Source organism: Oncorhynchus masou, chromosome 17, assembly GCF_036934945.1.
Source record: "Oncorhynchus masou masou isolate Uvic2021 chromosome 17, UVic_Omas_1.1, whole genome shotgun sequence".
In the NCBI taxonomy this organism is placed as follows: Eukaryota; Metazoa; Chordata; class Actinopteri; order Salmoniformes; family Salmonidae; genus Oncorhynchus; species Oncorhynchus masou.
The window spans coordinates 679,564-693,646 of record NC_088228.1 but is presented as its reverse complement, the minus strand read 5'-3'; the positions used below and the strand labels follow the sequence as shown (position 1 = coordinate 693,646).

General features: G+C 43.7%; 1 protein-coding gene across 1 annotated transcript in view; it reads left to right on the top strand.

Annotated features, from left to right (window-relative positions):
- The window catches only part of LOC135558295 (dual specificity calcium/calmodulin-dependent 3',5'-cyclic nucleotide phosphodiesterase 1A-like), a 46,004-nt gene that overhangs the window by 20,814 nt on the left and 11,107 nt on the right, over positions 1 to 14,083 (top strand). Inside the window, exons 5-9 of the mRNA XM_064992018.1 lie at positions 320 to 436; positions 1,000 to 1,140; positions 8,542 to 8,642; positions 9,538 to 9,666; positions 12,243 to 12,344. Of these exons, the coding sequence (XP_064848090.1) occupies positions 320 to 436; positions 1,000 to 1,140; positions 8,542 to 8,642; positions 9,538 to 9,666; positions 12,243 to 12,344 (590 nt within the window). The remainder of the gene's footprint in view (positions 1 to 319; positions 437 to 999; positions 1,141 to 8,541; positions 8,643 to 9,537; positions 9,667 to 12,242; positions 12,345 to 14,083) is intronic.

The window sequence follows — 14,083 nt, the reverse complement described above, 5'->3', positions numbered from 1 at the left end:
CCTTCTGTCTCCTCCCATCACGTTAATATGTTGTCTGTCTGTCTGTCCTTCTGTCTCCTCCCATCACATTAATATGTTGTCTGTCTGTCCTTCTGTCTCCTCCCATCACATTAATATGTTGTCTGTCTGTCTGTCCTTCTGTCTCCTCCCATCACATTAATATGTTGTCTGTCTGTCCTTCTGTCTCCTCCCAACACATTAAAATGTTGTCTGTCTGTCTGTCTGTCTGTCTGTCTGTCTGTCTAGCGCTGAATGAGGCCAGCAGTTAGTTAGTGTCTCTCCTGTTGTTAATATTGTGTCTTTATAATGCTCCCTGCAGCACGTTGATAAGTGGTCGTTTGATGTGTTTGCTCTGAATGAGGCCAGTGGAGACCACGCCCTCAAGTTCATCTTCTTTGAACTACTGACCAGATACGACCTCATCAGCAGATTCAAGGTACAATGCGAGTTGCAGTATCTGGAAAGCACATGGGATCATATACGTTTTGAATGATTGTTCAAAATGTCACCCTTCTGTTTTATGTTCTCTAACTGACCCAACTACAAACACAGGAAATAACGCTGTACTCTTGCATTGGACCTAAATAAAACAAGTCATTTGTCCCCCCGTTCCTTCTTTCCTGCAGAGCTCCAGCAGTATGTCCTTTCATCGCTACTGTTTCTCATCTATGTGTGTGTGTATGTATGTGTGTTTGTGTGTGTATGGCGTGTGTGTTTGTGTGTGTGTGTATGGCGTGTGTGTGTGTGTGTGTTTGTGTGTGTGTGTGTATGGCGTGTGTGTGTGTGTGTGTGTGTGTGTGTGTGTGTGTGTGTGTGTGTGTGTGTGTGTGTGTGTGTGTGTGTGTGTGTGTATGGCGTGTGTGTGTGTATGGTGTGTGTGTTTGTGTGTGTGTGTGTGGTGTGTGTGTGTGTGTGTGTGTGTGTGTGTGTGTGTGTGTGTGTGTGGCGTGTGTGTGTGTGTATGGCGTGATTGTGTGCGTGTGTGTGTCCTCTACTCAGATCCCGGTGTCAGCGGTGTTCTCGTTCGTAGAAGCTCTGGAGGTGGGCTATGGTAAACACAACAACCCCTACCATAACCTGATGCATGCTGCAGACGTCACACAGACAATACACTACCTACTGCTGAAGACTGGCATCGTGGTGAGATACACACACACACACACACACACACACACACACACACACACACACACACACACACACACACACACCGACACACACACCGACACACACACACACACCGACACACACACACACACACACACACACACACACACACACACACACACACACACACACACACACCGACACACACACACACACACACACACACCGACACACACACACACACACACACACACACACACACACACACACACACACACACACACACACACACACACACACAGACAAACACACACACACACACACACACACACACACACACACACACACACACACACACACACACACACACACACACACCGACACACACACACACACACACACACACACACACACACACACACACACACACACACACACACACACACACACACACACACACGGACACCTTAACCAACGTTGCAGTTTTAATGAAATACCCCAAAAAAGTTAGATATAAGAATAACAAATAACTAAAGAGCAGCAATAAATAACAATAATAAGGCAATATACAGGGTGAATGTGGAGGCTATATACAGGGGGTACTGGTGCAGAGTCAACATGGAGACTATATACAGGGGGTACCGGTGCAGAGTCAACGTGGAGACTATATACAGGGGGTACCGGTACAGAGTCAATGTGGAGGCTATATACAGGGGGTACCGGTGCAGAGTCAATGTGGAGGCTATATACAGGGGGTACTGGTGCAGAGTCAACGTGGAGACTATATACAGGGGGTACCGGTACAGAGTCAATGTGGAGGCTATATACAGGGGGTACCGGTGCAGAGTCAATGTGGAGGCTATATACAGTGGGTACTGGTACAGAGTAAATGTGGAGACTATATACAGGGGGTACCGGTGCAGAGTCAACGTGGAGACTATATACAGGGGGTACTGGTACAGAGTAAATGTGGAGACTATATACAGGGGGTACCGGTGCAGAGTCAACGTGGAGACTATATACAGGGGGTACTGGTACAGAGTAAATGTGGAGACTATATACAGGGGGTACCGGTGCAGAGTCAACGTGGAGACTATATACAGGGGGTACCGGTACAGAGTCAATGTGGAGGCTATATACAGGGTGTTACGGTACAGAGTCAATGTGGAGGCTATATACAGGGCGTACCGGTACAGAGTCAATGTGGAGACTATATATAGGGGTACTGGTACAGAGTCAATGTGGAGGCTATATACAGGGTGTACCGGTACAGAGTCAATGTGGAGGTTATATACAGGGGTACCGGTACAGAGTCAATGTGGAGACTATATACAGGGGGTACCGGTACAGAGTCAACGTGGAGACTATATACAGGGGGTACCGGTACAGAGTCAATGTGGAGACTATATACAGGGGTACCAGTACAGAGTCAATGTGGAGGCTATATACAGGGCGTACCGGTACAGAGTCAATGTGGAGACTATATATAGGGGGTACCAGTACAGAGTCAATGTGGAGGCTATATACAGGGGGTACCGGTACAGAGTCAATGTAGAGGTTATATACAGGGTTACCGGTGCAGAGTCAATGTGGAGGCTATATACAGGGCGTACCGGTACAGAGTCAATGTGGAGACTATATATAGGGGGTATTGGTAAAGAGTCAATGTGGAGGCTATATACAGGGGGTACCAGTACAGAGTCAATGTGGAGGCTATATACAGGGGGTACCAGTACAGAGTCAATGTGGAGGCTATATACAGGGGGTACCAGTACAGAGTCAATGTAGAGGTTATATACAGGGTTACCGGTACAGAGTCAATGTGGAGACTATATATAGTGGGTACCGGTACAGAGTCAATGTGGAGGTTATATACAGGGGGTACCGGCACAGAGTCAATGTGGAGGCTATATACAGGGGGTACCGGCACAGAGTCAATGTGGAGGCTATATACAGGGGGTACTGGTGCAGAGTCAACGTGGAGACTATATACAGGGGGTACCGGTACAGAGTCAATGTGGAGGCTATATACAGGGGGTACCGGTGCAGAGTCAATGTGGAGGCTATATACAGTGGGTACTGGTACAGAGTAAATGTGGAGACTATATACAGGGGGTACCGGTGCAGAGTCAACGTGGAGACTATATACAGGGGTACTGATACAGAGTAAATGTGGAGACTATATACAGGGGTACCGGTGCAGAGTCAACGTGGAGACTATATACAGGGGGTACTGGTACAGAGTAAATGTGGAGACTATATACAGGGGGTACCGGTGCAGAGTCAACGTGGAGACTATATACAGGGGGTACTGGTACAGAGTAAATGTGGAGACTATATACAGGGGGTACCGGTGCAGAGTCAACGTGGAGACTATATACAGGGGGTACTGGTACAGAGTAAATGTGGAGACTATATACAGGGGGTACCGGTGCAGAGTCAACGTGGAGACTATATACAGGGGGTACCGGTACAGAGTCAATGTGGAGGCTATATACAGGGTGTTACGGTACAGAGTCAATGTGGAGGCTATATACAGGGCGTACCGGTACAGAGTCAATGTGGAGACTATATATAGGGGGTACTGGTACAGAGTCAATGTGGAGGCTATATACAGGGTGTACCGGTACAGAGTCAATGTGGAGGTTATATACAGGGGGTACCGGTACAGAGTCAATGTGGAGACTATATACAGGGGGTACCGGTACAGAGTCAACGTGGAGACTATATACAGGGGTACCGGTACAGAGTCAATGTGGAGACTATATACAGGGGTACCAGTACAGAGTCAATGTGGAGGCTATATACAGGGCGTACCGGTACAGAGTCAATGTGGAGACTATATATAGGGGGTACCAGTACAGAGTCAATGTGGAGGCTATATACAGGGGGTACCGGTACAGAGTCAACGTAGAGGTTATATACAGGGTTACCGGTGCAGAGTCAATGTGGAGGCTATATACAGGGCGTACCGGTACAGAGTCAATGTGGAGACTATATATAGGGGGTATTGGTAAAGAGTCAATGTGGAGGCTATATACAGGGGGTACCAGTACAGAGTCAATGTAGAGGCTATATACAGGGGGTACCAGTACAGAGTCAATGTGGAGGCTATATACAGGGGGTACCAGTACAGAGTCAATGTAGAGGTTATATACAGGGTTACCGGTACAGAGTCAATGTGGAGACTATATATAGTGGGTACCGGTACAGAGTCAGTGTGGAGGCTATATACAGGGGGTTCCGGTACAAAGTCAGTGTGGAGGCTATATACAGGGGTACTGGTACAGAGTCAATGTGGAGGTTATATACAGGGGGTACCGGTACAGAGTCAATGTGGAGGTTATATACAGGGGTACCGGCACAGAGTCAATGTGGAGGCTATATACAGGGGTACCGGCACAGAGTCAATGTGGAGGCTATATACAGGGGGTACTGGTGCAGAGTCAACGTGGAGACTATATACAGGGGGTACCGGTACAGAGTCAATGTGGAGGCTATATACAGGGGGTACCGGTGCAGAGTCAATGTGGAGGCTATATACAGTGGGTACTGGTACAGAGTAAATGTGGAGACTATATACAGGGGGTACCGGTGCAGAGTCAACGTGGAGACTATATACAGGGGGTACTGATACAGAGTAAATGTGGAGACTATATACAGGGGGTACCGGTGCAGAGTCAACGTGGAGACTATATACAGGGGGTACTGGTACAGAGTAAATGTGGAGACTATATACAGGGGGTACCGGTGCAGAGTCAACGTGGAGACTATATACAGGGGGTACCGGTACAGAGTCAATGTGGAGGCTATATACAGGGTGTTACGGTACAGAGTCAATGTGGAGGCTATATACAGGGCGTACCGGTACAGAGTCAATGTGGAGACTATATATAGGGGGTACTGGTACAGAGTCAATGTGGAGGCTATATACAGGGTGTACCGGTACAGAGTCAATGTGGAGGTTATATACAGGGGGTACCGGTACAGAGTCAATGTGGAGACTATATACAGGGGGTACCGGTACAGAGTCAACGTGGAGACTATATACAGGGGGTACCGGTACAGAGTCAATGTGGAGACTATATACAGGGGGTACCAGTACAGAGTCAATGTGGAGGCTATATACAGGGCGTACCGGTACAGAGTCAATGTGGAGACTATATATAGGGGGTACCAGTACAGAGTCAATGTGGAGGCTATATACAGGGGGTACCGGTACAGAGTCAATGTAGAGGTTATATACAGGGTTACCGGTACAGAGTCAATGTGGAGACTATATATAGGGGGTACTGGTACAGAGTCAATGTGGAGGCTATATACAGGGGGTACCAGTACAGAGTCAATGTGGAGGCTATATACAGGGGGTACCAGTACAGAGTCAATGTGGATGCTATATACAGGGGGTACCAGTACAGAGTCAATGTAGAGGTTATATACAGGGTTACCGGTACAGAGTCAATGTGGAGACTATATATAGGGGGTACCGGTACAGAGTCAGTGTGGAGGCTATATACAGGGGGTTCCGGTACAAAGTCAGTGTGGAGGCTATATACAGGGGTACTGGTACAGAGTCAATGTGGAGGTTATATACAGGGGGTACCGGCACAGAGTCAATGTGGAGGCTATATACAGGGGGTACCGGCACAGAGTCAATGTGGAGGCTATATACAGGGGGTACCAGTACAGAGTCAATGTGGAGGTTATATACAGGGGGTACCGGCACAGAGTCAATGTGGAGGTTATATACAGGGTGTACCGGTACAGAGTCAATGTGGAGACTATATACAGGGGGTACCGGTACAGAGTCAACGTGGAGGCTATATACAGGGGGTACCAGTACAGAGTCAATGTGGAGGCTATATATAGGGGGTACCAGTACAGAGTCAATGTGGAGGCTATATACAGGGGTACTGGTACAGAGTCAATGTGGAGGCTATATACAGGGGGTACCGGTACAGAGCCAATGTGGAGACTATATACAGGGTGTACCAGTACAGAGTCAATGTGGAGGCTATATACAGGGTGTACCAGTACAGAGTCAATATGCGGGTGCACAGGTTAGTCAAAGTAATTGTGGTAGTATGTACATGTAGGGAGATTTATTAAATTGACTAGGTAATAACAGAGTAGCAGCAGCATAAAAGGGAGGGGCAGTAACCAGAAGGTTGCAAGTTCAAATCCCCGAGCTGACAAGGTACAAATCTGTTGTTCTGCCCCTGAACAGTCAGTTAACCCACTGTTCCTAGGCCATCATTGAAAATAAGAATTTGTTCTTAACTGACTTGCCTAGTTAAATAAAAAATGCATGAAATATACAAGGGTTCTCTGGCCTTGCTATAACAAAGTTAACCATTTTCACTGTAGTGTCAAAAACGTCTTTCAAGCTGTCAGCCATTCCCTTGGCAGCAAGAGCCTCTCGGTGAATGCTGCAGTGTACCCAAGTGACATGAGACAGGAGACTTATATAATAGGAGACTGATAGAACAGAATATACAGAATGCAGAATATAATGTTCAACTGACTAAGAGGCTGATAGAACAGGAGACTGATAGAACAGGAGACTGATAGAACAGGAGACTGATAGAACAGGAGACTGATAGAACAGGAGACTGATAGAACAGGAGACTGATAGAACAGGAGCCTGATAGAACAGGAGACTGATAGAACAGGAGACTGATAGAACAGGAGACTGATAGAACAGGAGACTGATAGAACAGGAGACTGATAGAACAGGAGACTGGTAGAACAGGAGACTGATAGAACAGGAGACTGATAGAACAGGAGACTGGTAGAACAGGAGACTGATAGAACAGAAGACTGATATAACAGGAGACTGATAGAACAGGAGACTGATAGAACAGGAGACTGATAGAACAGGAGACTGATAGAACAGGAGACTGATAGAACAGGAGACTGATAGAACAGGAGACTGATAGAACAGGAGACTGATAGAACAGGAGACTGATAGAACAGGAGACTGATAGAACAGGAGACTGATAGAACAGGAGACTGATAGAACAGGAGACTGATAGAACAGGAGACTGATAGAACAGGAGACTGATAGAACAGGAGACTGATAGAACAGGAGACTGGTAGAACAGGAGACTGATAGAACAGGAGACTGATAGAACAGGAGACTGGTAGAACAGGAGACTGATAGAACAGAAGACTGATATAACAGGAGACTGATTGAACAGGAGACTGATTGAACAGGAGACTGATAGAACAGGAGACTGATAGAACAGGATATTATGTCCAACTGACTGAGAGACTGATATAACAGGAGACTGATAGAACAGGAGACTGATAGAACAGGAGACTGATAGAACAGGAGACTGATAGAACAGGAGACTGATAGAACAGGAGACTGATTGAACAGGATATTATGTCCAACTGACTGAGAGACTGATAGAACAGGAGCCTGATAGAACAGGAGACTGATAGCACAGGAGACTGATGGAACAGGAGACTGATAGCACAGGAGACTGATAGCACAGGAGACTGATAGAACAGGAGCCTGATAGAACAGGAGACTGATAGCACAGGAGACTGATAGAACAGGAGACTGATAGAACAGGAGACTGATAGAACAGGAGATTGATAGAACAGGAGACTGATAGAACAGGAGACTGATAGCACAGGAGACTGATAGAACAGGAGACTGATAGAACAGGAGACTGATAGAACAGGAGACTGATAGAACAGGAGACTGATAGAACAGGAGACTGATAGCACAGGAGACTGATAGAACAGGAGACTGATAGAACAGGAGACTGATAGAACAGGAGACTGATAGAACAGGAGACTGATAGAACAGGAGACTGATAGAACAGGAGACTGATAGAACAGGAGACTGATAGAACAGGAGACTGATAGAACAGGAGACTGATAGAACAGGAGACTGATAGAACAGGAGACTGATAGAACAGGAGACTGATAGCACAGGAGACTGATAGAACAGGAGCCTGATTGAACAGGAGACTGATAGAACAGGAGACTGATAGCACAGGAGACTGATAGAACAGGAGACTGATAGAACAGGAGACTGATAGAACAGAACGTAATGTTCAACTGGCTGAGAGACTGATAGAAGAGGAGACTGATAGAACAGGAGACTGATAGAACAGGATGTAATGTTCAACTGGCTGAGAGACTGATAGAAGAGGAGACTGATAGAACAGGAGACTGATAGAACAGGATGTAATGTTCAACTGGCTGAGAGACTGATAGAAGAGGAGACTGATAGAACAGGAGACTGATAGAACAGAACGTAATGTTCAACTGGCTGAGAGACTGATAGAAGAGGAGACTGATAGAACAGGAGACTGATAGAACAGGATGTAATGTTCAACTGTTCCGTTTGTCATTTCCACACCCTCTTCTCCCTTTCTATTCTTTCTTTATGGTCTCTTTGTACGGTGTCGGGCGCAGCATTGGTTGACAGAGCTAGAGATCTTTGCGATGATCTTTGCAGCAGCGGTTCACGACTACGAACACACTGGAACCACCAACAATTTCCACATCCAGACCAGGTAATAGATGACTGATCTAACAGATCCAGACCAGGTAATACATGACTGATCTAACAGATCCAGACTAGGTAATAGATTGTTGGTAATAGATTGCTGATCTAACAGATCCAGACCAGGTAATAGATGACTGATCTAACAGATCCAGACTAGGTAATAGATTGTTGGTAATAGATTGCTGATCTAACAGATCCAAACCAGGTAATAGATGAGTAATCTAACAGATCCAGACCAGGTAATAGATGACTGATCTAACAGATCCAGACCAGGTAATAGATGACTGATCTAACAGATCCAGACCAGGTAATAGATGACTGATATAACATATCCAGATCATGTAATAGATGACTGATCTAACAGATCCAGACCAGGTAATAGATGACTGATCTAACAGATCCAGACTAGGTAATAGATTGTTGGTAATAGATTGCTGATCTAACAGATCCAGACCAGGTAATAGATGACTAATATAACAGAACCAGACCAGGTAATAGATGACTGATATAACAGATCCAGACCAGGTAATAGATGACTGATATAACAGATCCAGACCAGGTAATAGATGACTGATATAACATATCCAGATCAGGTAATAGATGACTGATATAACAGATCCAGACCAGGTAATAGATGACTGATCTAACAGATCCAGACCAGGTAATAGATGACTGATCTAACAGATCCAGACCAGGTAATAGATGACTGATATAACAGATCCAGACCAGGTAATAGATGACTGATATAACAGATCCAGACCATCTGACGGGTCCATTCCAGGTCTGAATAGGTACCTGATTAGAAAGAGACGATGAACACCACACAGAGTTAAATATAATAGTAATTCAGTGTTTCTCAATGGAAGAAAATATGTCGGGTGACACTATGAACGTGTCTCCAGATCAGACACAGCGATCCTGTACAACGACCAGTCTGTCCTCGAGAGCCACCATGTCAGCGCAGCATACCGCCTCCTACAGGACGATGATGAGATCAACATACTATACAACCTGTCTAAAGACGACTGGAGGTGAGACATTCTTGAAATGTCATAAATATGTCATAGGAGTAATATGAGTGTAATAACATGTAATAAAATGTAATAGTAATAACAGAAGTGTTGTAACATGTAATAACATATAATAGCGGTAATAGGAGTGTAATAACATGTAATAGGAGTGTTATAACATGTAATAGGAGTAATAGGGGGTAATAGGAATGTAATAACATGTAATAGGAGTAGTAGGGGCAATAGGAGTGTAATAACATGTAATATGAGTAATATGAGTGTAATAACATGTAATAAGAGTAATATGAGTGTAATAACATGTAATAGGAGTAATAGTAGTAATAGGAGTGTAATAACATGTAATATGAGTAATATGAGTGTAATAACATATAATATGAGTAATATGAGTGTAATAACATGTAATATGAGTAATAGGGGTAATAGGAGTGTAATAACATGTAATATGAGCAATAGTAGTAATAGGAGTGTAATAACATGTAATATGAGTAATATGAGTGTAATAACATGTAATATGAGTAATATGAGTGTAATAACATATAATATGAGTAATATGAGTGTAATAACATGTAATATGAGTAATAGGGGTAATAGGAGTGTAATAACATGTAATAGGAGTAATAGTAGTAATAGGAGTGTAATAACATGTAATATGAGTAATATGAGTGTAATAACATGTAATATGAGTAATATGAGTGTAATAACATATAATATGAGTAATATGAGTGTAATAACATGTAATATGAGTAATAGGGGTAATAGGAGTGTAATAACATGTAATATGAGCAATAGTAGTGTAATAACATGTAATAGTAGTAATATGAGTGTAATAACATGTAATATGAGTAATAGGAGTGTAATAACATGTAATACAATGTAATAGTAGTAATATGAGTTTAATAACATGTAATATGAGCAATAGGAGTGTAATAACATGTAATATGAGTAATAGGAGTGTAATAACATGTAATAACATGCAATAGGGGTAATAGGAGTGTAATAACATGTAATAACTTGAAATATAGGTAATAGGAGTGTAATAACATGTCATATGAGTAATAGGAGTGTAATAACATGTAATAACATGCAATAGGAGTAATAGGAGTGTAATAACATGTAATACAATGTAATAGTAGTAATAGGAGTGTAATAACATGTAATAGTAGTAATAGGAGTGTAATAACATGTAATATGAGCAATAGGAGTGTAATAACATGTAATATGAGTAATAGGAGTGTAATAACATTACAATACAATGTAATAGTAATAATAGGAGTGTTATAACATTTATTAGCATGTAATAGGAGTAATAGAGTCTTATAAGATGTAACAGGAGCAATAGGAGTGTAATAACATGTAATTGGAGTAATAGGGGTAATAGGAGTGTAATAACATGTAATAACTTGTAATATGTGTAATAGGAGTGTAATAACATGTCATATGAGTAATAGGAGTGTAATAAAATGCAATAACATGCAATAGGAGTAATAGGAGTGTAAGAGCATGTAATAAAATGTCATAGTAATAATAGGAGTGTTATAACATGTATTAACATGTAATAGGGGTAATATGAGTGTAATAAGATGTAATAACTTGTAATATGGGTAATAGGAGTGTAATAACATGTAATATGAGCAATAGGAGTGTAATAACATGTAATATGAGCAATATGAGTGTAATAACATGCAATAACATGCAATAGGAGTAATATGAGTGTAAGAGCATGTAATAGGAGTGTAATAACATGTAATATGAGTAATAACGTAACAGGAGTAATATGAGTGTAATAACATGTAATAGGAGTGTAATAACATGTAATAGGAGTAATTGGAGTGTAAGAACATGTAATAACATGTAATAGGAGTAATTGGAGTGTAATAACATGTAATAGGAGTAATGGGAGTATAATAACATGTAATAGGAGTGTAATAACATGTAATAGGAGTGTAATAACATGTAATAGGAGTGGAATAACATGTTATCTCCATCCCTAACTATAACATTTTCCGCCAAGATATAACTGCCAAATGGGGCGGTGTTGCAATCTACTGCAGAGTTCTGTCTTACTATCCAGGTCGTATACCAAACAATTCAAGCTTCTACTTCTAAAAATTCACCTTTCCAGAAACAAGTCTCTCACCGTTGCCGCTTGCTATAGACCACCCTCTCCCCCTCGCTGTGCCGTCGACACCATATGTGAATTGATTGCCCCCCCATCTATCTTCTGAGCTCGTGCGACTAGGTGACCTAAACTGGGACATGCTTAACACCCCGGCCATCCTACAATTCTAAACTTGATGCCCTCAATCTCACACAAATTATCAATGAACCTACCAGGTAATAACATCTTCCAAGTTTTATTCGTTGTGAAGGACATGCATGGCATACGTCCATTGAAATGCTTACTTGCAGGTTCCTTCTCGACAATGTCTGTATGTCTCCCCAGAGAGCTGAGTGGCCTGGTAGGAGAGATAGTTCTGGCTACAGACATGTCCTGCTCCTCTCTCTAACCCTAACCTGTCTGTCTGTCTGTCTGTCTGTCTGTCTGTCTGTCTGTCTGTCTGTCTGTCTGTCTGTAGAGAGCTGAGGAGCCTGGTGGTACAGATGGTTCTGGCTACAGACATGTCCTGCCACTTCCAGCAGCTGAAACATATGAAAAACTTTCTCCAGCAACCGGAGGGGTGAGACTTAACAGCCTCCGGATCTTATACACATCTATATCTCCTCCCCCATTCCTGCTGTCTCTGTCACGACTCTCCTGATCCTCTATTAGTTCCTGTCCTCTCCTCTGTCCTGATCCTCTATTAGTTCCTGTCCTCTCCTCTGTCCTGATCCTCTATTAGTTCCTGTCCTCTACTCTGACCCTCTATTAGTTCCTGTCCTCTCCTCTGTCACCACTGTCCTGATCCTCTATTCATTCCTGTCCTCTCATCTGTCATGATCCTCTATTTGTTCCTGTCCTCTACTCTGTCCTGACCCTCTATTAGTTCCTGTCCTCCCCTCTGTCACCACTGTCCTGATCCTCTATTAGTTCCTGACCTCTCCTCTGTCACCACTGTCCTGATTCTCTATTAGTTCCTGTCCTCTCCTCTGTCCTGATCCTCTATTAGTTCCTGTCCTCTCCTCTGTCCTGATCCTCTATTAGTTCCTGACCTCTCCTCTGTCAGCACTGTCCTGATCCTCTATTAGTTCCTGTCCTCTCCTCTGTCCTGATCCTCTATTAGTTCCTGTCCTCTCCTCTATTAGTTCCTGTCCTCTCCTCTGTCCTGATCCTCTATTAGTTCCTGTTCTCTCCTCTGTCCTGATCCTTTATTTGTTCCTGTCCTCTCATCTGTCATGATCCTCTATTCGTTCCTGTCCTCTCATCTGTCCTGATCCTCTATTAGTTCCTGACCTCTCCTCTGTCACCACTGTCCTGATCCTCTATTAGTTCCTGTCCTCTCCTCTGTCAGCACTGTCCTGATCCTCTATTAGTTCCTGTCCTCTCCTCTCCTCTGTCCTGATCCTCTATTAGTTCCTGTCCTCTCCTCTGTCCTGATCCTCTATTAGTTCCTGTCCTCTCCTCTGTCACCACTGTCCTGATCCTCTATTAGTTCCTGTCCTTTCCTCTGTCACCACTGTCCTGATTCTCTATTAGTTCCTGTCCTCTCCTCTGTCCTGATCCTCTATTAGTTCCTGTCCTCTCCTCTGTCCTGATCCTCTATTAGTTCCTGACCTCTCCTCTGTCAGCACTGTCCTGATCCTCTATTAGTTCCTGTCCTCTCCTCTGTCCTGAAACTCTATTCGTTCCTGTCCTCTCCTCTGTCCTGATCCTCTATTAGTTCCTGTCCTCTCCTCTGTCCTGATCCTCTATTAGTTCCTGTCCTCTCCTCTGTCCTGATCCTCTATTAGTTCCTGACCTCTCCTCTGTCCTGATCCTCTATTAGTTCCTGTCCTCTCCTCTGTCCTGATCCTCTATTAGTTCCTGACCTCTCCTCTGTCAGCACTGTCCTGATCCTCTATTAGTTCCTGTCCTCTCCTCTGTCCTGAAACTCTATTCGTTCCTGTCCTCTCCTCTGTCCTGATACTCTATTCGTTCCTGTCCTCTCATCTGTCATGATCCTGTATTAGTTCCTGACCTCTTCTCTGTCACCACTGTCCTGATCCTCTATTAGTTCCTATCCTCTCCTCTGTCACCACTGTCCTAAACCTCTATTAGTTCCTGTCCTCTCCTCTGTCCTGATCCTCTATTAGTTCCTGTCCTTTCCTCTGTCACCACTGTCCTGATTCTCTATTAGTTCCTGTCCTCTCCTCTGTCCTGATCCTCTATTAGTTCCTGTCCTCTCCTCTGTCCTGATCCTCTATTAGTTCCTGACCTCTCCTCTGTCAGCACTGTCCTGATCCTCTATTAGTTCCTGTCCTCTCCTCTGTCCTGATCCTC